The sequence below is a fragment of the Diachasma alloeum genome, unplaced genomic scaffold, assembly GCF_001412515.2.
Source record: "Diachasma alloeum isolate Michigan unplaced genomic scaffold, Dall2.0 Dall_scaffold_00359, whole genome shotgun sequence".
NCBI classification, from domain to species: Eukaryota; Metazoa; Arthropoda; class Insecta; order Hymenoptera; family Braconidae; genus Diachasma; species Diachasma alloeum.
Window position 1 is genome coordinate 1025574 of NW_021680498.1, and position 20853 is coordinate 1046426.

Sequence of the window (20853 nt, forward strand, 5' to 3'; positions counted from 1 at the left end):
AGCACGCCATTTCTCGACCCGCTCTTTCGTTTGAGCCCAAAAAAACATTCATATCTTGTCTGACATCTTTGCTACAAACTCGGGTCTTCAACTGGGGTTTTCAATTGAAGGCCCGAGTTGTAAACCGTCCCAATCCGGAAAAAATCGAGATTTTTAATTATTTGATCAATTTTCCTTAAAAAGTCAAGTTTTTTAATTTTTTTGAGATTTAAACAAAATTTCAACGGCTGAAAATTGAAAATTATGTTTCGTTTTTTAAATGAGAGGTCTAGGATTTAACTTTGAGTGTTGAAAAAAATTTTAACTCGACAAAAAAAGATTTTGTTTCTCTTTTTTACTGCAAACAACAACAAATTCCACTTGATTATATTGTTCCGAATGAAACACAACTGAGATTCATCGATTTAATGATCAATATCGTCTGACATTCGTTGAGGTTGCGAAATACCGCTAATGACAGAACCTAAAACTTTTTTAATAGCTACAGTTTTCATTCGATTTCAATGCCATTGGGATCATTACCTAGTTCCTGTTTGAAACATTCTATACAATTTCCCATCTCTTTATGGTTTTATTTTCACAGTAATATTTTCACGTGTCGAAACCGATGGATAATCATAATTTTTTATTGGTATTCATAAAAAATAATCCGGGAAGCTGATAGGGAATGTCCCAACGAATAAACCGATTCCAAGTTTATTTGAATCTGATGAAGAGGGGAAAAAGGACCGAAGGCTTCAGTAGTAATTAACAATTAATCATTTGATCGATTGTTTACAGCTGTGTAACATGCAACTGGCCTTCATTAATTCTCATCAAATAGAATTTGACATTCGTGGCATTGAAGAAGAGATAAATTTTTTTTTAATTAATAAATCAGTTTCATGCATTGAACTTAATTTATTAATTTTTACAATTATAAAAGTTGAAGAATGATTTTCAGGATTTATTTATGAAGAGGCAAATTGAAAGGAAATTTAAGAAATTAAGACAAATTTTTTTAAATCAATAAATAAATTTATTCTAATAAATTCAATCTAATCTAATCTTTTATTTTATTTTATTTATTCTAATAAATTAAATTTATTAGAATGAATTTATTTATATTCACAATGAAAAAGTTGAATTATCCACAGTATTTATTTGTGAAGAAGGAATTTAACAAAGATGTTTCGAAATGTAATTTAGCTAATTATATACGAATTACAAAAATTATTCTTGCAAAATTAAATTTAAAAAATTGATAATTAAAAAAGTCAATGATTAAACTTTAAAAAATATAATTTTCTAAGAGAAACAAATTTCATTGCAAGAACTGACCCTCCGGATATTCTCCACTTCCAGTCCCCCATAAATTCCGAAAATTTGTCAGTGGAACCAACGGATCCCACCGCGTATTTACCCAAGAGGTAACGACAGGTACACTCTCCTGTTGTGGCTTTTCACAGTTGAAAATCCGATAATTTGCGTCGCCTAAGTGACCTCGACCATTGGTCTAGCCACAAGGTTTTGACAGGGAGTGGAGACCACCCGTGGGCCCAAGTTGTAATTAACCGTCCCGAGGATTACCATTTTGCCCTGCAACAAGTACAAGTGAAAATCTATTTTTTTCTATGAGGTACAGTCGAATGTAAAGTAAACCGCAATTTAGAATCATTCGTTGCGCCTTGAAATTCATTTTGTCCGACAACTCCGACCAGCTGTCTTCTATCAAAATGACATTTGTGCGTTATATTTTATTCCTTTTCTCGGGGTAATTGCCTTGTAGTGCTCTCCAACCACGTGCATGAGCTTCAACTGGAGAAATAACGCATTTGAATCGAACAAAACGATATTTTTGTTGAAAATAAATAAACTTACGTGTTAATTTTCATAAAAAATTTTTTATCATATTTTTTTTAATTGAAAAACTTTTTCAAAATATTTTATTTATTTTATTTTACTTATTTTTAATAAATTTATTCTCGTGGTCTAAACAATTATTTCATTTTTAGCTAATGAAATCTTCAGTTGAAAGAAAAAAATATTTATTTTAAAATTTTTCATTCAATCTATTCACATGATTATTATTCAAAAAAAAATTGTGATTCGTTGGGTAGCCGTCAGTAAAAGAATTTATGAAATAAATAAATTATTCTGAATAATTTAAATATTCGATCCAAATAAAAAATTATTAATCTTAATAAATGCGTTCTCTTCGCAATTTGAACAATGATTACATTTCTAATTAATAACATTCATTTGAATTACGAGATTTTTTTAATAATTAAACACTGATTTTTTCATATGAATAAAAATGCAAGGAATGATCAAGTTCATGTTTGGATAACAAATTGAGATCTATTTGATTCAAATAAATAATTACTGCCGTTTGCGAATTTACCATTCGCAAAAATTTACCATTCGCAAGGCGTCAGTGAAGGAATTTACAAAAATTTTAAATATTGGAGGCCATAAAATTATTAGATCCTGGGATTTCTATGATCCTCACGAGTTCCAGCGTTTGTTGTTACTTATCCCCGGGCGAAATTCTACCGTCGTATATTATCGTTGAATCCCAGTACTACACCTCGTTGCGGAACATTCATTACCCGTGATGTTTTTTTCGAAAGCCCTCGAGGAGGATTCTTTGTGGGCTCATAAAATCCACCTTGATTCAGCTCGTGTGATAGCTGATTTTTCACAGAATCGATTAAAATTACGTGCTATTTCATAGCCCTAGCATTATGGGTTTTTTTTTTCAAGTCAGTTTGCTTCTTCCTTGGGGTAATTTCTTTCAGATCTCATTTTCATTTGGCTTCTTAACTGACTACCGGTCTTCTTTGCAAGGCTCCACCTGGGTTTTTCGGTAGGGCGTTATTTCTCGAGGGACATAAATCATGAGATTATGATGCTGGAGCGCGAAAGATGAGCCGTAATTAACGAGTGTAGAAGTGATCATAACACTGGACTCACCTTGGGTCGATTTGGAGGCGGGTGTGAGGGGCAGTGGGGATATTTGTTAGTCATAAAACAATTGAAAAATTATCTTTGCATGTTTTTTTTGCACTGAATCTTATCCATTTTTTGTAACATTTAAAATGTCACGAAGACGTCGTTTTCTTTAAATTATTCAATTGAATCAAGTATGGAAAAGTGAAGTGGAAGAACCTGGTGCGTTCTGTAAAAAACTCTACTTGCTTCTTTCATCAATTCCTGTTGAAAATTATGAGAGCTTTTGGTAGATAACAATTCTGGTTGGAGATGAACATTCGATTGAATATTTTCAGACCCTCTTTCTCTCTTTAAACAGAGTGAAGAAGAGTATTTCGGGGTTGTATTCCGCTGGAGCGCCACCTTGCGGTGGCGTCTCTGGATTAAAATGTTCATAACCCCCCTATTTTAATTTTCTTGAATATTCTGAAGGAAAAATGTTGAGAAATATTTACTTAAATAGATTACTGGTTCAAAATTCGAGTCAGGTTAATCTTTCAGCAATAAGTAATCCCCCTGGAGACAATAATGCAATTTTCACTGGAATTTCCGTCGACATTCGTTGATCACCATGAAGATAATCTAATTTTATTGGACTTCTGTCAAAAATTCTGTTCAATTCTTACTGAAATTTTTGTTGAAAATTGTGGGACTTAACGGCCCTTTATTCAATTGGTATTTCATGTTTTTTAAAGATTGAAAATTGAAGTGCTCGGAATTTGACTCGAGTGGGCAAAACCTAATTTGATTGATATCTGATAGACATAATTTATGGTTATGACCAAAATTTCAATTGAATAATTGAATAATTCACTCTAAACAGAGCGATGTAGAGTATCTATAGGTCACGTTCAGCCACTACGCCTCCTTACGGTGGCGTCACTGTACTAAAATTCTCCTGATCCCTCCTATTCCAATTTTCTCGACTATTTTCACGGAAAAATATTGAAAAATATTTATCTAAACACAGTTTCGGCGCATAATTCGAATCCGGTCAATATCTCCGGAATAATTAATCCTCCTTCACACAATAATAAAGTTCTCCCCGGAATTTTTATCGACATTTGTTGATCGTCATCAAGATAATCCACTCCAACAAATATTCTCCCTCATTCTCGCTGAATCCTTCACGACACTCGTATGAAATGCAGTCCCACATTATTTGCTCGCGATATTCACTTATTTACTCAGAACCGAGGCGTCGAGGAGTTGAGTGGTGGTCTGAAGGATCCTTTCGACCTGGCCACAATATTTACACACAACAGGAGTGCGTTTCCACTCCTCGAGTTACAATTCCTCAACTTCATGACATGGTGAATGAGAAGGAAAGGGCAAAGGGAGTCGTGAGAAAGGACTCCTGATAAATGCAGGTGAAATACCTCCGGGGGAATTGATAATAGAAATTAAGAGAAGCTGGGGATGGGGCATTAGGAGACACCGGTGGGGGATTACACCGTGGTGATGCGACATTAGGTGCTTCCTTCATGCCTCTGGTGTTAATTCAATCTTTAATAAATTCTTGGAAGGAGCTGGTGGTTATTATCATTAGGGAGCGAGGATTAATGATGATGAATCATCGATTGGGAAATTTTCATAAAATAATTGAGGAAATTTCGTCTCATGCATCGTCAGCACGTCTGCAGGATTCTTTTTAATTTTTTTTTAACGTGAAATTTTCGAAAAGCGCTTAAAGAGTTTTTTCTAAAAATTTTAATTCAAGTAATTTTTTTTTTTTCAAAAACATTAATAGAAAAACCTGGCGAATTCTCTGGACAATTCTATTGAATTTCTATTGAACTTTCTAGCAGTTTTTGGCCGATTCTATTCAACATTTCAAGAGAATCACAAAAATTTTTTCATTTGAAATTTTTTTCATTTTTTTTTTCATTTTAATAGAATTTAACATTTCAATAGAACAGAATAGAAAGATCGAATTCTAGTGAATTTTTCTGTAGAACTTATTCTATTGAAATATTTTCTATAGAATTTCTTCAGCTCAATTTTTCTATTTTTTTAATTTGATTTTCTTGATGCAAAGAAAAATAGAATGAAAAAAAATTAGGAAATTTGAGTCGAGGAAATTCTATAAAAAATATCTCAATAGCATAAATTGTACCGACTTGTCCAATTCAAAAGTTGAATAAATATCTTGAAAATGAAAAAAATGGAAAATTTGAGTCTTCGCTTTTCTAGTTATTGAAGATTGAATGGGAATTTCTCAAAATGTTTCAATTTCATTATTTTAGCAATTTCGATTTGAGAAAGTCTATAGACTCTTTAAAAATTTCAGTTTTCATTTTATCAATTTTTTTTTTCAAAATAAATAACTTAAAATATTTCCATGCGATTTCATCTGAACAATTTTCCATCTCTCGAATGAACTTCATCGATGAAGTTATCAAATCCACAAAACACATGTCAATTTAAATTGGTTACAGTACTTTACACAGTTTCCGCATGAAAATGTACTTTCAAGAAAACGAGAAAACGCGACGGGAGACGTGTTTACAGCACCTCCACAGGATTCCTGAGAGCATCTGTTGGACTTATGCGCTGTGAAATGCATAATGGAAGTTTACGTTAACACGTGAAACGGAATTCCTCCTCAAAAACACGAAAAATGCAGCACAAAATAATACAAATAAAAGAGTGAGAGAAAAAATTGGATGAAGGTTTGAGGATTGAGCCGCTTCCTGCGCGGCTATCTTTAACGGGAAGGAATCCTCGTTTAGTGAAAATATTCTCATGCTCACCTGTTGGCCGATGGCGCAGGTCCTAATTCCTTGCACCAATGTTTTCATTGAAAACTTTCCCATCGCAGCTCTCATTCGTTGCCCCACGTTGAGAAAACACGACGTCAGGGTTTACTGAGGGATCGAGACTAGCGATCCCTTGATTGAGTTGACAAGTTGATCGATCCTGACAAGTGTCAAGTGTCGTCGGGTTACACTCTCGACAAATGTTGAGAGGTAATTTTTGTAGTTGAGAAAATTTTTATAGACAAAAACACTGAACAAATCTATTAATTTTAAAAAACTCATGGGGTTAACATGAATTTCCTTTGGAATAAAAAACTTTTTATGAAAATTTGAGAACAAAAATATTATTGTCAAATTGATTTTAATCAACATATGAATTTTTAATATCAAATTCCGTTGAATTTTCCTGATTTTCAATGACAAAATTCTTTAGAATTTCAGAATTGAAAAAAAAATTAAGAAAATCTTAACAAATTCATGAAAACTAATCGAAATTTAATTTTTTTTTAACATTAAAAAACTGATAAAGGATGAAGTATTTCATGGTTTCATATTATTAGAAATTATTGGAAAAATATTTAATGTTGGAATTGAACAATAGTTTTTAGAGGAAAAATTGTCGAGAGAGAATTGTTGTAGTTGAGAAAATTTATCCGGACAAATACACTTTTAGATAAAATTAATTATAGAAAAAAACTCACGGATTTAATATGCCTTTGCTTTGGAATAAAAAACATTTTATTCAATTTCAGAAAAAAATGTTCTGAAATTATTTTTCAATCAAAACAGAAATTTAGTACCTAGTTTCGCTAAATTTTCTGTTAATTTAAGATTTAAGAATACATTTATTTGATTTTTTTCTGATTTGAGCTAATTGAACCGGACTTTACAGTTTCCATAAAATTTTCAACTTTCAATGACGAAATTCTCAGAAAATTAAAAAAATCATAAAAAATGATGGAAATTTAATAAAAAAATAAAAAAAGAAACCATTAAAAAACTGATAAAGAAGTCTACTGGAATTATCAGTCAAAAATGATCAAATTTAACAATAAGAAAATTTTTTGCTTTCAAACTCGACTTGTTTGGGAAGAAATATTTTTTTTTCTCTCAGTGTACCCCCTCCAGTCCCAGGAAAAACCACCACTTCACAAATGAATCATCTCCAAGGAGAACCCTCTCATCTAACGGTCATCCTCCATCATTTAATTCCCGTTTTCCCGTCTTTAGGACCACCCTACCTGCCAGCGTCGACTCCAGAAGGAGGAAATGGCGCTTCGAGTGGCCTAGAAGGTCCTCGACAGTTCTCCTCAGCCATCTGGCACCTTGCGTCCGATATCTTCCTTCCTTCCTCGGTTTCACGAGCCTAAGATTGCTCCCACTCTTGCGCTCGCATTACCATCCTCTCCGGGTTTACACTCGTGCATAAATCACATTTCTGGCACAATTTCCCCTCATTCCCATTTGTGCGAAAAAATCTATTCCATTATTATTGGACTTCCATTGGCTTTTGCCTGATTTTATTGAAGATTTCTAGTGTTTTTGCTTTTTTCAGTAGAAAATTTTCAGTAGAAGCTATTTTATGGAAAAATCAGTCGAGTTTTATCTTTCTGTACAACTTTTTCTATATTAATTCTACTACATCAATTTGGTAAATTTTTTCACTCAATTTTTGTTCTTTTGTCATTGAGGAGAATCAAACAAATAAATTTATAATAATAATTTTTTCAGGGGAATTACTATAGAAAAAATCTCAATAGAATAAGTTGTGTAGAAAAATTAAATTGTATTGATTCTTCAAAAGAATATTTTCTGCTGAATATTTCTGTTGAAAAAAAACGCTAAGCTACAGATTTTTTTAATAGAATCGGCCAAAAAATTATTCTATTTTTATTGAAAGAATTAAACAAAAAATTTGGAAATATTGAACAGAGTTATTTCTGTTGAAAATATCTCAGTAGAATAAATTGTGTGGACCATCAAATTATAGCGATTTTTCTTAACATATTTTCTGTTAAAAAAAAGGCAAAGCTGCAGAATTTTTTGATGGAATCGGCCAAAAACTAAAAGAAAATTCAATAAAAATTTTTGTATATAATACTTTTTTTTTAATGACAAATTTTCCACATCTTTCTTCTTTTCTTCATTCAAGTCTCTTTTTTTCGTTGAAAAAATTAAACGAAAAAATTGGTAAACTTTTTCAGAGGAATTTCTGTAGAAAATATCTCAATAAAATAAGTTGAATATCAAAATTAAATTCTATTGATTCTTCTAAAGAATACTTATTATATTTTGTAATACAATTTTCAAAAAACGGGAAGCTGGGGAATTTTTTAATGGAATCCGGCAAAAATGAATGGAAAGTTCAATAAGAATTAAATAGAATTTTCTATTGAATTCGATAGGTTTTCTAATTAAATTTCATTTTTCCCGACCAACATTTTCTCATCTCCTCGCATTATCATCCTTTACCTCACGCATAAATCAAGTTTCTGGGACAATTTCCCGTCCTCCCCATTAATGTCGTCAAATTAATGCCAGTCAAATCTCTAAAAAAATGTGCCACCAACGAATTAACGAATTCAATGAAATAATCTTCGTCTCGAGGAAGATTAATGTGAAAAATTGCGAATTACCCGATGGCCTCGTTGGGTTTCCCCCCCGGCCTTCCGGAAACTCTTACATATTACTCAGGATCTTGAACATTAGTGACAGCACGATGAAGAGAAGTTGTAAAAAATAATGGATAAAACGATGATTGTAAGACATCTCGGCCTACATTTTCCCCTGGATACACAGCAGATGCGCTGACAAGCGAGAATTCTCTTGTCGTAAAGGCGTCGCGCACCGCAGATTGCGCGCATCTCCACTGATTGATGCACCCAACAACAATCCGCAACTCGGCAGCCTTTACCTATTCATCTTCTTCTTGCTTCATATACCGTGGTGCATTAGAGTCACTGCCAAGAACATTACATACAGCCTACCGCACTTACACTCAATCGAGAGATTGGATAAAAAATTTCGATGACATTTCCAATCAAATTTCACGGAATTTCGTCTCTCAAAATCCAAAATCGAATGGACAAATCGAGGGAAACTGTCAATTTGAGCTCAATTATTCTATGAAAATTTATGAAGTCAGGAAAATTCGGGTGAATTTTGTGTCATTGGATATTCAATATTCAAGTTTTTATGGGAAATACAAGGAATTAAGGAAATCCTCGTCTTAGTGCAATTTCAAAAATTGGAATGTCATTGAAATTTCAATTTTTTCGACAGGATTTGCCACTTCTTCATTAAGTAAAGTTTCATTGAAATTTTGAAGAATTTTGTCATTGAAATTTCATTACTTTATGGAGAAATGATAGGAAACTTTAAATTTCAGATCAATTATTCCATGAAGATTAATGGAAATCAGAAAAATTCTGGTAAACATATTCTTGAATTTGCAAATAATTGGAAATTCCGCGTAGATTGAAACTGAATATTCAGGTTTGAAATGAAATTTCAAGGAAGTCGGGAAATTCTGGTCGTCTTACTGCTTAAACATTTAGAATTTCATTGATGTTTCAAATTTAATGAAATTCAATTTCAATTTTTTTTGGCAGTCCTCAGTAACTGAAGCTTCACTGACATTTCAAGGAATTTCGTCATTGAAAATGCAAAATTCTGCAGAAAAATCAAGGGAAAATGCAAATTTTAGTTCAATTATTGAATGAAAATTAATTGAAATCAGGAAAATTTAGTGAATTTATTCTCGAACTTCCAGTGAATTCCAGAATTTAATCATCTTCTCCCCTCAAAATCAAATGAAATGTTCCTTTTCTGAAAATTACTGATCAACTGTCCCCAAAATTTCGATTTTTCCATGTCCGAAATTTTAATTTTCCATTTTTCAACGTTAGAAAAAAATTTCATAATCCCATTATTACCTTCAATTACATCAATCTATCCAATTAAAACAATATTAATCATTTCATTATTTAAACGCTTCCTCGTCCCAACTAGATTTCCTATTTTTAAGCGTTAGGAGACTTTCTTCTCATCTGAAAAAAATTAGAAAGTCGATTTTTTGTGAATGATTCATGATATATTAATTTCACAAAGTCATATTATATTAAAAAATTGTGTAATACGAATTATTACCGATTGATACGATTTATAAAGTCACTGAATACCCCAACGAATTTATAAACAATCAATTTTCCATCGCGAAAATAATTTTTATTAATTAAAAATCGTAAATTTGTTCACATCTGGAATACCCCACACATCCTTCATGGCAGCCGTTTCTCTTAATTATTTATAAGAAAAAAAAATGGAAATAATCTTACGCGCTGTAAAATGTAATTTCGGTAATGCTGATGACGTGCGATTTTTTTTTAATTTTTGAATTGAATTACGTGAAAAAAATTTGGTAATTGAAAATCTCCAGATCTACAGTGTGATCGTCATGAACCTGTAGCACTTGGATTACCTCAAGTATGTATTCACGATAATATGATAGGAAATCTCTCGTCTAAGGATGATTAATGATTCAAATCCCAACACGTAGATTCTCAAAGACTATTAATAATATTGGGGCCCCTTCTCTTCTGTGGATACCTTTTTTTCAAACTGAGTTGCACCCACACACATGCAGCGGGGGGTCTCACGTCCGTCTAGTTGACACCTGACAGACACAATGGTTCAAACATAACGGGTGAATGTTCGAGGCTCGTTAGTTATGTAAAAATGTATTATCGTTTTATTTTGTTTAATTCGAGTGAAATCTCTTGAATTACCTTCGCCAGAAGATATTTCATTTAAACAAAAAATTCTATTTGTCTCTCATACTTTTGATTTGAAGGCATTAATAACAAAGTAATGAGTGAAGGAAATCAATGAAAGCAAAAAAATATTTTTCATTTTGTAATTTCTGGGGTCAAGTGTTGGAGATACGCCAAAAATGTTCGGAAACAAAATCTTCGTCTTTTTGAGAAGTACAAGTTTGTTCTCTGACATTTTTTCGTATCTCCAACAGTTCTCGCTGAAATTGAATAAAAAAAATGTTCCTCTAACGAATTAATTGATCATTATCTCGTTAAAGTTGTTTACCCGTGCCTATGTCATCTGTCGTTGGAGATACGACAAAAATGTTCGGACACAAAATGTTCGTCTCTTCATGAAGAACAAATTTGTCTCGTGACGTTTTTTCGTATCTCTAACAATTCTCACAAAAACCGCATCCAACCACAAATCTCTGACCAAATAAATTTACTTAATCTCTTTTTTTATTGTTCACAGGGTCGTGTGCCACCATTTATGCGCACCATGAGCATGGACCAGAGATGGCCAGACCTGTCGACGTTCCTGACGACCCCAGACCACTTCACCCACCCAGCCCATCCCTACCCAGGTCACGGTATAAGTCATCACAGTCATTACGACGCCCAGCGTAATGTACTGCTGCACAACGCCACCCTGGCCCCCCCAGTGGGCGATCTCAACTCCACTGGCCCATACCACCATGTTGGTAAGGAAAAACGAGTCCAATGATTTCTCAAAACAATTTTCCCTATATTCTTTGACAACTAAATTCCTCGAACATTCAGGTGGTCCATCGAATTTTGGATCAGCAGTTGCCACATCGATGAATCTCACCAACAGCAGTGAACCCATGGGACCTGAGAACACTGGGGCATACAAATCTGAACCCAGTGACATGATGTATTACCAAACACCAACGACAGACTCCATGAATCAATCCTCCGAGACTCTCTTCTCTTCTCTACTCACTGAAGAGGACTTTGCATTGATGGATATGGGAGTCAATGAGAGTGAGTACAAGATCTTGAAGATTATTTTATATTAATTCCGAGTCTGCAGGAGAAAGTGGGGCAGAACGAACTCTTTTGACATTTTTAAAATCATTCAATTGTTGATGAAACATTTTTTTCCTTAAAAAATTATTCAATTTATTTTTAGTTTCTGAAAAAAAAATTTTAAATCGCTGAATTGTTGATAAAATGAAAAAGTTTTGCCATTAATTTTTTTTTGGACTTTGTTTTGATTTAAACCCTTTCACCTCAGACTACGAAAATTGTATTTTTATCATTTTTTATTGATTATAATAAACTATTATCGTCGACGTGGGTAATACATTATTAGTACGTGAACTACAGCGTTCGGTCAACCGAGAAAGATTTTACACGATAAAATCTTCATTTTTTAAACTTCAAATAGTAAATGAAAAAAACTCTTGTGGAAGAAATTAAATATGTTATTGCTTAAATGGTTTAAATGATAATTAAGAATAAAGATTGTGGGAGAATGGTGATGAACGGGTTTACCACTCCTCTTCTGGCTCGTTAGCACCCCCACCCCCTCCTCCGGCATTCTGAAACAATGAAAAAAAGGTGTTCGAGGAAAAATTCACGGGTGAATCTGTCGTTAATTCAGATTATTCAAATTTTTAATACAATTTGATGGAGTTGAAAAATTTTTAAATTAAAAAATTTTCTTTGAGAAATTTCCTGTCCTGTTTAGATACCAAGATAATTATTAAAAATTCATTATTTTTATTCACAGTTTAAAGTTTTTTATGAAAATATTTTAAACAAAGAAATTAGATTTTTTTTTATAAAAATGAGAAATAGAAGATTAGATAAAATAGAGAAAAAAAAATCTAAATTTTGAATGGCAAGAACATTTTTTTCTAGTTTACAGTGAATATTTCAGAATTTAAAATGGATATCAATTCATTTATAAGGATTTTTTTATGGTTTTTATTTTCTACTGCAAATTTTTTTCAGTGAAAAATAAAAGATATAAAAAAATTCTTATAAAAAAATTGATATCCATTTTCAATTGTAAAGCAGTCACCACAAACTAAAAAAAAAATGCTTTCCTTTAACAATTTTGAGTTTCTTTTTTGTTATAAATATCTATGAATAATAAATATAGCAAAATTTCCATAAAAATCTTTTCTATAGCTCTTATGTTCCCTAAAAGAATCCTCATAAAAAATCGCCATTTTATCTCGATTCCAAGACTCGACTGAAAAAATAATTTACAAAAAAAAATGGGCTCATTCCTCTCACAATTAATTATTTTTCCATAAAAACCTTCAATTTTTCAAAAGAATGGCTAATTTCATTAAATCTAAAGATCTTGATATTAAAAAACTCATAAACAAAATCATTATCAACCTTTCTCCACTTTAATAAATATTTACCAAACCATCGAAGCCAGAAAACCACCAGCAAACTTAAAAATCCCCATTTCAAAAACCGAATTCGACCCAAGCCACTTACATTACGAATGTCATATCCTCCAAAGGCATTGCCAGCCCTAGCATCCCCAAACTGTCCCCCTCCCCCTCTCAAGAAGTCAGGAACAGGCTGATCAGCATTAGTAAGAATCTGGACAAGTTCATGCCTCATAGCCGCATCCTGCATTGGATCATAGAAGCTGGAGGCCTTCCCCTTGTTCCCGACACGTCCAGTGCGTCCAATCCTGTGGACATACTCCTCCGAGGCCTTTGGCAGATCATAATTAATGACATGAGTGACATTCCTGATGTCCAATCCCCTGGCAGCAAGGGAAGTTGCCACCAGAATGGGCTTCCTTCCACTTCGAAAATCGGAGAGCGCCAGTTCCCTCTCCATCTGGAGTCTGTCCCCATGAATGCTGGTGGTTGGAAAGTCGCACTCACAGAGATAAGCAGCGATGTAATCAGCATTCCTCTTCGTCTCCACGAAGATGAGTATTTTCACCGAACTATCAGCCCCAGCATTCAGCAGATCCTTGTGCTCGTCGAGAATCTCCTTGAGCTTTGGCTTCTTGTGCCTCTTCTCAACCTCGTAAATAATCTGTTCAACGTCCTTGCTGGCAGCTCCAATGATCCCAACAGTGAGGAACAAGTACTCACTCAAATACTTGGCACAGAGGACCTGCACCTCAGGACTGAAGGTGGCAGAGAACATGAGTGTCTGCCTCTCCCCACTGGGCACCATCGTCGAGTGATTCAGAATGCTCTCCATATCAGGCAGGAAGCCCTGGTCCAGCATCCTGTCAGCCTCATCCAGCACGACAAACCGAACCGACAAGAAGTTGATCCTCCCATGATTTACGAAGTCCTTGAGCCTCCCTGGGGTTGCCACCACAATGTCCACCCCATTTCTAAGACGATCCCCCTGGTGAGTGGTCTTCACCCCACCGTACACAGCTGCACACTTGACGACAGTGTCCTTGGAGAATTTCAGAGCCTCTCCGTAGATCTGGTCAGTGAGCTCTCGAGTTGGCGACAGAATCACCACCTGGGGCTGGCAGCCACGTCCAGTGAGAATTCTCTCCTTGGGGTCCGCCAGGAGCTTCTGAATTATTGGGATCAGGAAGGCTGCTGTCTTTCCTGATCCAGTCTGGGCGCAGGCCATCAGGTCTCGACCGTTCAGAATATTCGGGATTGCGTGCTTCTGCACTGGGGTCGCCTTCGTGTACCCAGACTTCTTGATATTCTCCATCAGAATTGTTCTCAGCTTGAGCTCCTCGAAGCTACGGACTGGTGGCACTGAATTCTCCCCTGATATCTTCACCTCGATGCTGTTGTAGTTGTCGAAGTTTATGCCCGCTGTGTTCTGGGGTGTGAACATGTCGTCCTCGGAACGCTCGGGGGGAATGTACGTCACTGGGAGCTTCTTCTCCTCACCGTCCTCGGTCTTGTCGCCGTTCTCGTCGCCGTCCTCCTTTCGCTTGCGACGTCTCGTGTCGTCGTCATTGTGGCGGTTGTGTCTGCCTTCGTCGCGATCGTTGTCGAAGCCGTTCTCGTCGTTGTCGTAACGACGACGTCCGCCGTCACCGTCACCGTCGCGACCACCACGGCCACGACCGCGGCCGCGACCTCGACCTCTTCCTCCCCGACCCCGACGGTCTGAGTCCCCACGGATGTCGTTGTCGTAACTGTCTTCACTGGTGCCGAAACCAGAGGACTGGTTCTGCTGGCCTGAACCCCAGTCGTCGTCGTTCGACTCCGCTGGGGCCGAGTAACCCCGGCCTCGACTGTAGGTCTTTCCTTCCGCGAACTGAAATTTTGAGCATGTTTGTCCGAAATCGCGGGGATTCGGGAAAAATCAGGGGCAAAGTGGCAAAACGGTATAAGTCAAGTTTGACGATTGATCAGTTTTCAATGAATATCTCGGAAGCTAAGGGAGATAGCAAAATTTTTGTTGTTACCTTTTTTGTAGAGCCGACTGAGAGCTACAATAAATGTTATGACGGAAATTTCGCTATCTTCCTTAGATTCCAAAATATTCCTCAAAAACTCAGCGGGGAGATAAGTCGACTTAAACCGCTTTACCACTTCGCTACTGAATTGAGTTTTTTTTCAACTGAGAGGTGAAGCTTTTCCATTTATCTTGATTATTTTTCTCACTCGGATTTCAGCCAATCAGACATTTTTGCTGACCATTCGATTCGGTATAGTTTTGCATATTGCCTTCTATTTTTATTTTTAGGCTTCTAGTAGGTGAATTATAACTTTCAACATAAATCCCATAAAACCTGAGGTATGAGGAAAAATTTGTTTATTTATTTCTGGCGAGACTATTGCGATTATTTTTTTTTTAATATCAAAGAAGTTAGCCTCATATGTGTTTGAATCTAAAAGAAAAATTTGTAATTTTTTTTTTGTAGAGCCGACTGAGAGCTACAATAAATGTTATTACGGAAATTTCGCTATCTTCCTTAGATTCCAAAATATTCCTCAAAAACTCAGCGGGGAGATAAGTCGACTTAAACCGCTTTACCACTTCGCTACTGAATTGAGTTTTTTTTCAACTGAGAGGTGAAGCTTTTCCATTTATCTTGATTATTTTTCTCACTCGGATTTCAGCCAATCAGACATTTTTGCTGACCATTCGATTCGGTATAGTTTTGCATATTGCCTTCTATTTTTATTTTTAGGCTTCTAGTAGGTGAATTATAAATTTCAACATAAATTCCATAAGACCCGGGGTATGAGGAAAAATTTGTTTATTTATTTCTGGCGAGACTATTGCGATTATTTTTTTTTATATCAAAGAAGTCAGCCTCATATGTGTTTGAACATGAAAGAAAAATTTCTGAAAATGGCTAAACATCCTTAAATAAAATTGCGTGAGAAAAATTTGAAAAATCGTAAGTGTTCGGGATTAATCGAATTACTTTATGCAGGAAATTTTTTTTTTAAGGTTCGTTGTTTTTAAATAGGGGAGACTGCGGCAAAATGAACCCATCGAAAAACGACTATTTGACGCAATTCAAGCAAAGAATTTTTTTTTAATTAAATATTTTTGTTTTATGAATTTTTGTTTATTAACTTCTTTTATTCTTGGAAGAACTGATGAAAAAAATAATTTTCCGTTCAGTAGAATGGCGAATTATTGAGAGGTTTTGAAAAATAGCCAAAGTACTTGGATATCCTTAATAAATTCACGTCTGTCCAAAACATTACCGGAATGTTTCTATTCGTATTAATCTCGTTCAGAATTTATTTCACATTTTAATCCTCAAAATTCAAGTTAATTTATACTACTTCAGTAATTATTTTTTGACAACTTGGCACTGATTTATATTAAAAAGTATTTATTTTATTACTAGTGATCATTCCAATTTTTTTTTCTCGCCATTAAATTTCGTCCTCTATATTTCTATAATTCTATCATTGAGTAAATTCCAGGGCGTTCGAAATTTTTATTACCGGAATGTTTCTATTCACATTGATTTCGTTCAGAATTTATTTCACATTTTAATCTCTAAAATTCAAGTCATGTTTATACTTTGATAATCATTTTTCAGTGATTGATTTCAAAAAGGCGTTATTTTATTACTCATGATCATTTTTATTTTTGTTTCCTCGTAATTAAATCACGTTTAATTTTATCAAATCGTGTCGCTCTAATAATATCATAAATTCCAGTCTTCCCAAAATTGTAAAAAAAATTCTTGAAGTAATTGTCCGAAAAAAATGATCAGAAAACGTTGAATAATCGTTATAATTACCGAAGATGCACTCTTTGGTGGATCAAAAGCCGGCTCGTCCTCCCATTCGTCAGCCATGTCTTCAAATTAACCTTGAGCACAACGAAAAACACCAAATGACAAAATGAAAATATTCCACCGGGGGAAAGCAGCACTGGCACATGCCACAGAACAAAGAGTTTACTGAGAAAAATCTTCGGAAAGGGGGGCAGGAGGGGGAGGGGGTTGGGGGAAGCCCATGAAATGCGGCACTTCACACACCCCAATGTAAACAAAACTAGACCACACTCAGGGCGTTCAATGATTCAGGACAAAGGAACGAAAAAACAAATACAACGGAAAAAAAATGATGGCTCAATCGTCAGAGGTTTAAACGACATCAATTGTTTGACAATTTTAATATGGCCGGGGTAGTTTCACATCGAAAAAATTAAAAAAATCGAGACTCATTAATTATTAATGAATTTCAAATATTAATTTTCGTGGAAAATTAATAATTCTGGATTTTTTCACTTGCTGCGTCAACAATTTTTGAAAAAAAAACATTGAAAAATATTAATTATTAATTAATTTTACGTGTTCACTTTTATGAACAATTGATAATTCGAGATTTTTCACTCGATAAGTTGAAAATTTCGAGAAAAAAAACGATTAAAAAATCATAAAAATCAATGGAAATTGAATCTTATCAATTATTAATGAACTTTAGTCCTGATTTCTATGGAGGATTAAGAATCCGAATTTTTTTCACTGGTCAAGTCGAACATTTTTGAAAAAAACGCAAAAATCAATAATGACCGAGACTAATTAAGTCTTAATTGTCATGGAAAAAGCATAAATCTGGATTTTTCATTCGTCAAATTGAAAATCTCGAAAACAAGTCGCAAAAATCGCTAAAGATTGAGATTAATCAACTATTAATGAACTTTAAGCCCTGATTTTCACGGAAAAAAAATAAATTTGTATTTGTTCCATTTGTCACGGCAAAAATGCAAAAAAAGCGATGAAAAAATCGCAAAAACAAGCAATAATTGAGACTGCACCTTTGAGTGCTAATTTTTATCGAAAAAAATAACCAAAGCATATCAATTTTTTCACTTGTCGCAGGTCGAAAATCTCGAAAAACCCCCGAAAAATCAATCATCACCGGACATGAAACATTAATTTCTCCCCAGAAAACAAAAGAATCCGAATTTGTCCACTCGCCCCGCCAAAAAACTCGCAAAAAACCCCCGAAAAAGTCCTGACACCCGATAATAATTGAAGCACATCCATTATTACTGATCTCAAAGTGCCAATTTTCACGAAGAACAAAAGACTCTAGACTTTCCGCCCATCACACGTCCCCAATCGTCGAAAAAACCCACCAAAAAATCCCGAAAACTACCAATAATCGAGCATTATCGACCTCTTCTGAATTTCAACGCGAGATAAACCACTTTTTCACCTCTGAGATGCCAAAAACCGTAGAGAGTCGGGGGAATACACCACGTGCCGGCACTGAAGCCCCCCAAGAACAATGGAATGACGATGGAACTTGGTAAACTTACGTCTCGTCGTAAAAAAAATGCGCACAAAAATTCTCCTCAGGATGAGCCGGTCCTGTTGAAGTTCCCCGGAATGTCACTGGTGATCGAGACCCTCGAGGGGTAATTTCGAAGGTAAAATGGGCGATTGTGCGGTCCAAGGGGTGCGGAAAATGATGATGGCACGAGGGTTCGACCGGCGATCCCAAGGGCTCGAGACGATGTGGCTGGCGTCCCGCGAGAATTTTCGTATCCTGAACGATCGGGGGGCATCTCCCGGCAAATGCTGCCAACTTCGATACAGTTTCGAGGGCTCCGATTGGCCGAAGGGACATTCGCGCACCGTCGCACGCAGGGGGAGCGATGGAGGACTGATTAGTGCTGCCGGTGTGGACAGCAGCGAAGAATAATTACGAGAATTCACGGAATTAATTGCAGAATTTATTCGGCATTACGGGGGAAAAATTGCGCGGATATTTTTTGCATCTCTCCGGGGGTTCTCGGGATCGACTTTGAGGGGTTGTGAGTGGAGATATTCGCAGGCTGCGGGTGAAAATATTGAGGTAAAGGATTTAGATTTTTTTTGAGTTTACTGTTTTTTAAGGTGGGAAGTAATGGAATTGTTTAATGTTTGATATCTTTGGAATTGATGATGCGATTTGGATGAGTCGGGTCTCGTTTTAGAGACGATGAAAATATCTCGACAATGAAAAAAAATCGGGAATTTTGACTCTGCCGATCCAGAGATATTTGCAGTTACTCTTAATGCTTTTTCATTTGATTTTGGAGAATGTTTGATTGAACGCATTTTGTTGAATCTTTTATATCTAGGGAATGAATGATGCGATTTAGATGAGTCCGGTGTCATTTTAAAGTCCACAGAAATACCTTGAAAATGAAAAAAAAATTGAGAATTTTCACTCTGTCAATTCCGAGTTATTGGCGATGGTCTACACCCAATTTTTTTCGTCTACCAAAAATTTTCAATTTCTCTCATTTGACGTTTTTATTTCATTCGAAAATATCCTTGGAGTTTGTCTGTCATTACGGAATATAACATGAGACCCAGAATTGAAATGTTGATAGCTCGAGAATAAAGGGCGTCTATTCCCCAAGCAAACGTAAAAACTGGAAATAACTTCATTTCTGTTATGTATTCAATTCTCTCGTTGCGTTCCCACTTTTCCTCACGTCCCATCGTATTTCGATATTGAGAATAAAATGTCAACATCTCAAGTATTCCCAAACAATTCGCAATCGAGTGAAAGGTCTCCAACACCTCTAGTTTTATTACAAAGAGTTAAATTTTCATCGAAAGAATTGAAGATGGCAATCGTTTTTATTTTCCATCGAGATCATGCCTCACGCGCTGAGTCATCGCGTTCGCTAGAACATATAAACGCTCGAATCCTCCGCTGATGTACTCGGAAAACATAAGTCGAGCATAACTCCGCTCTCGTCAACATCGATCGAAAAAGAAGTCGCAGTAAAGATCGGAGAGATTCGAATGGATTCGAATGGATTCTCAGGAATTTCGTTCTAATAATAAGTAATTCATACATCATTTTTCATTCTGATTTGGCAGGACGTCTCGACGAATTTTAATAATCAACTAGGGAACTGACTCCGCTCGCCAACCCCCATATGACCCCCATAATCCTTATTCTGACCCTTGATACTCTTAATTTGACTGAAAATAGGCGATTTTTTTGTTGAATTGTTAATTATGTTGGTAATGAGGGGTTGTAGGGGAAAATGTTGTAAGACAGTTTTTGTAGAGAATTTTATCAGCTCCCAAAAAGTCTAATGATGTTTTCTTCTACAATCGACTGTTTTTGAGATAAATAAACGAGTAATAACGATCAAAATCATAGGATTTGAGGTAATAACAGGATTTTTGACATTTTATTGAATCGTTAATTATGTTGGTAATGAGTGGCTCTAGGGGAAAACGTTGTGAAAGATTTTTTGTAGAGAATTTTATCAGCTCCAAAAAAGTCTCATGGTGTTTTCTTCCATGATCACTCGTTTTTGAGAAAAATAAACAAATAGTAATGATCAAACTCGTAAAATTTGAGGTAATGAGATAACAGGAATTTTTACATTTTTGGAATCGTTAATTATGTTGTTAATGAGTGGTTCAAGGGACAAATCTTGTAGGACACTTTTTGTAGAGAATTTTATCAGCTCCCAAAAAGTCTAATGATGTTTTCTTCTATAATCAACTGTTTTTGAGACAAATAAACGAATAATGATGATCAAAATCGTAGGATTTGAGGTAATAAGATAACAGGATTTTTTACATTTTTTTGAATCGTTAATTATGTTGGTAATGAGGGATTGTAGGGGAAAATGTTGTAGAACACTTTTTGTAGAGAATTTTATCAGCTCCCAAAAAGTCTAATGATGTTTTCTTCTATAATCGACTGTTTCTGAGATAAATTAACGAGTAATAACGATCAAAATCGTAGGATTTGAGGTAATAACAGGATTTTTTACATTTTATTGAATCGTTAATTATATTGTTAATGAGTGGTTCTAGGGGAAAACGTTGTAAAACATTTTTTGTAGAGAATTTTATCAGCTACAAGAAA

At 35.1% G+C, this 20853-nt stretch overlaps 2 protein-coding genes across 7 annotated transcripts in view; one reads left to right on the forward strand and one right to left on the reverse strand.

The window, feature by feature from the left end:
* The window catches only part of LOC107041239 (segmentation protein cap'n'collar), a 97461-nt gene that overhangs the window by 62445 nt on the left and 14163 nt on the right, over positions 1-20853 (forward strand). For 4 of the 6 annotated variants that reach the window (XM_015261688.1, XM_015261689.1, XM_015261692.1 and 1 more), the window contains exons 6-7: positions 11022-11250; positions 11330-11554. In XM_015261688.1, the coding sequence (XP_015117174.1) occupies positions 11022-11250; positions 11330-11554 (454 nt within the window). The remainder of the gene's footprint in view (positions 1-11021; positions 11251-11329; positions 11555-20853) is intronic. The other 2 variants (XM_015261690.1, XM_015261691.1) reach the window with 2 other exon arrangements.
* On the reverse strand, positions 11818-18509 carry LOC107041241 (ATP-dependent RNA helicase vasa). Its single transcript, XM_015261695.2, has 4 exons — positions 18284-18509; positions 16755-16825; positions 13031-14797; positions 11818-12114 (listed from the first exon to the last, which is right to left on the reverse strand). Exons 2-4 carry the CDS (start codon positions 16809-16811, stop codon positions 12064-12066), a joined length of 1875 nt encoding a protein of 624 aa, XP_015117181.1. The 5' UTR covers positions 16812-16825; positions 18284-18509; the 3' UTR covers positions 11818-12063.

Excerpts from the sequence above, each read along its gene's own strand:
- LOC107041241 (XM_015261695.2), bottom strand. The coding sequence starts at position 16,811 with ATGGCTGACGAATGGGAGGACGAGCCGGCTTTTGATCCACCAAAGAGT. Across the intron at positions 14,798-16,754 it reads CACCAAAGAGTGCATCTTCG|TTCGCGGAAGGAAAGACCTA; the intron begins GTAATTATAACG and ends TCAAAATTTCAG. Across the intron at positions 12,115-13,030 it reads GAGGATATGACATTCGTAAT|AATGCCGGAGGAGGGGGTGG; the intron begins GTAAGTGGCTTG and ends TCATTGTTTCAG.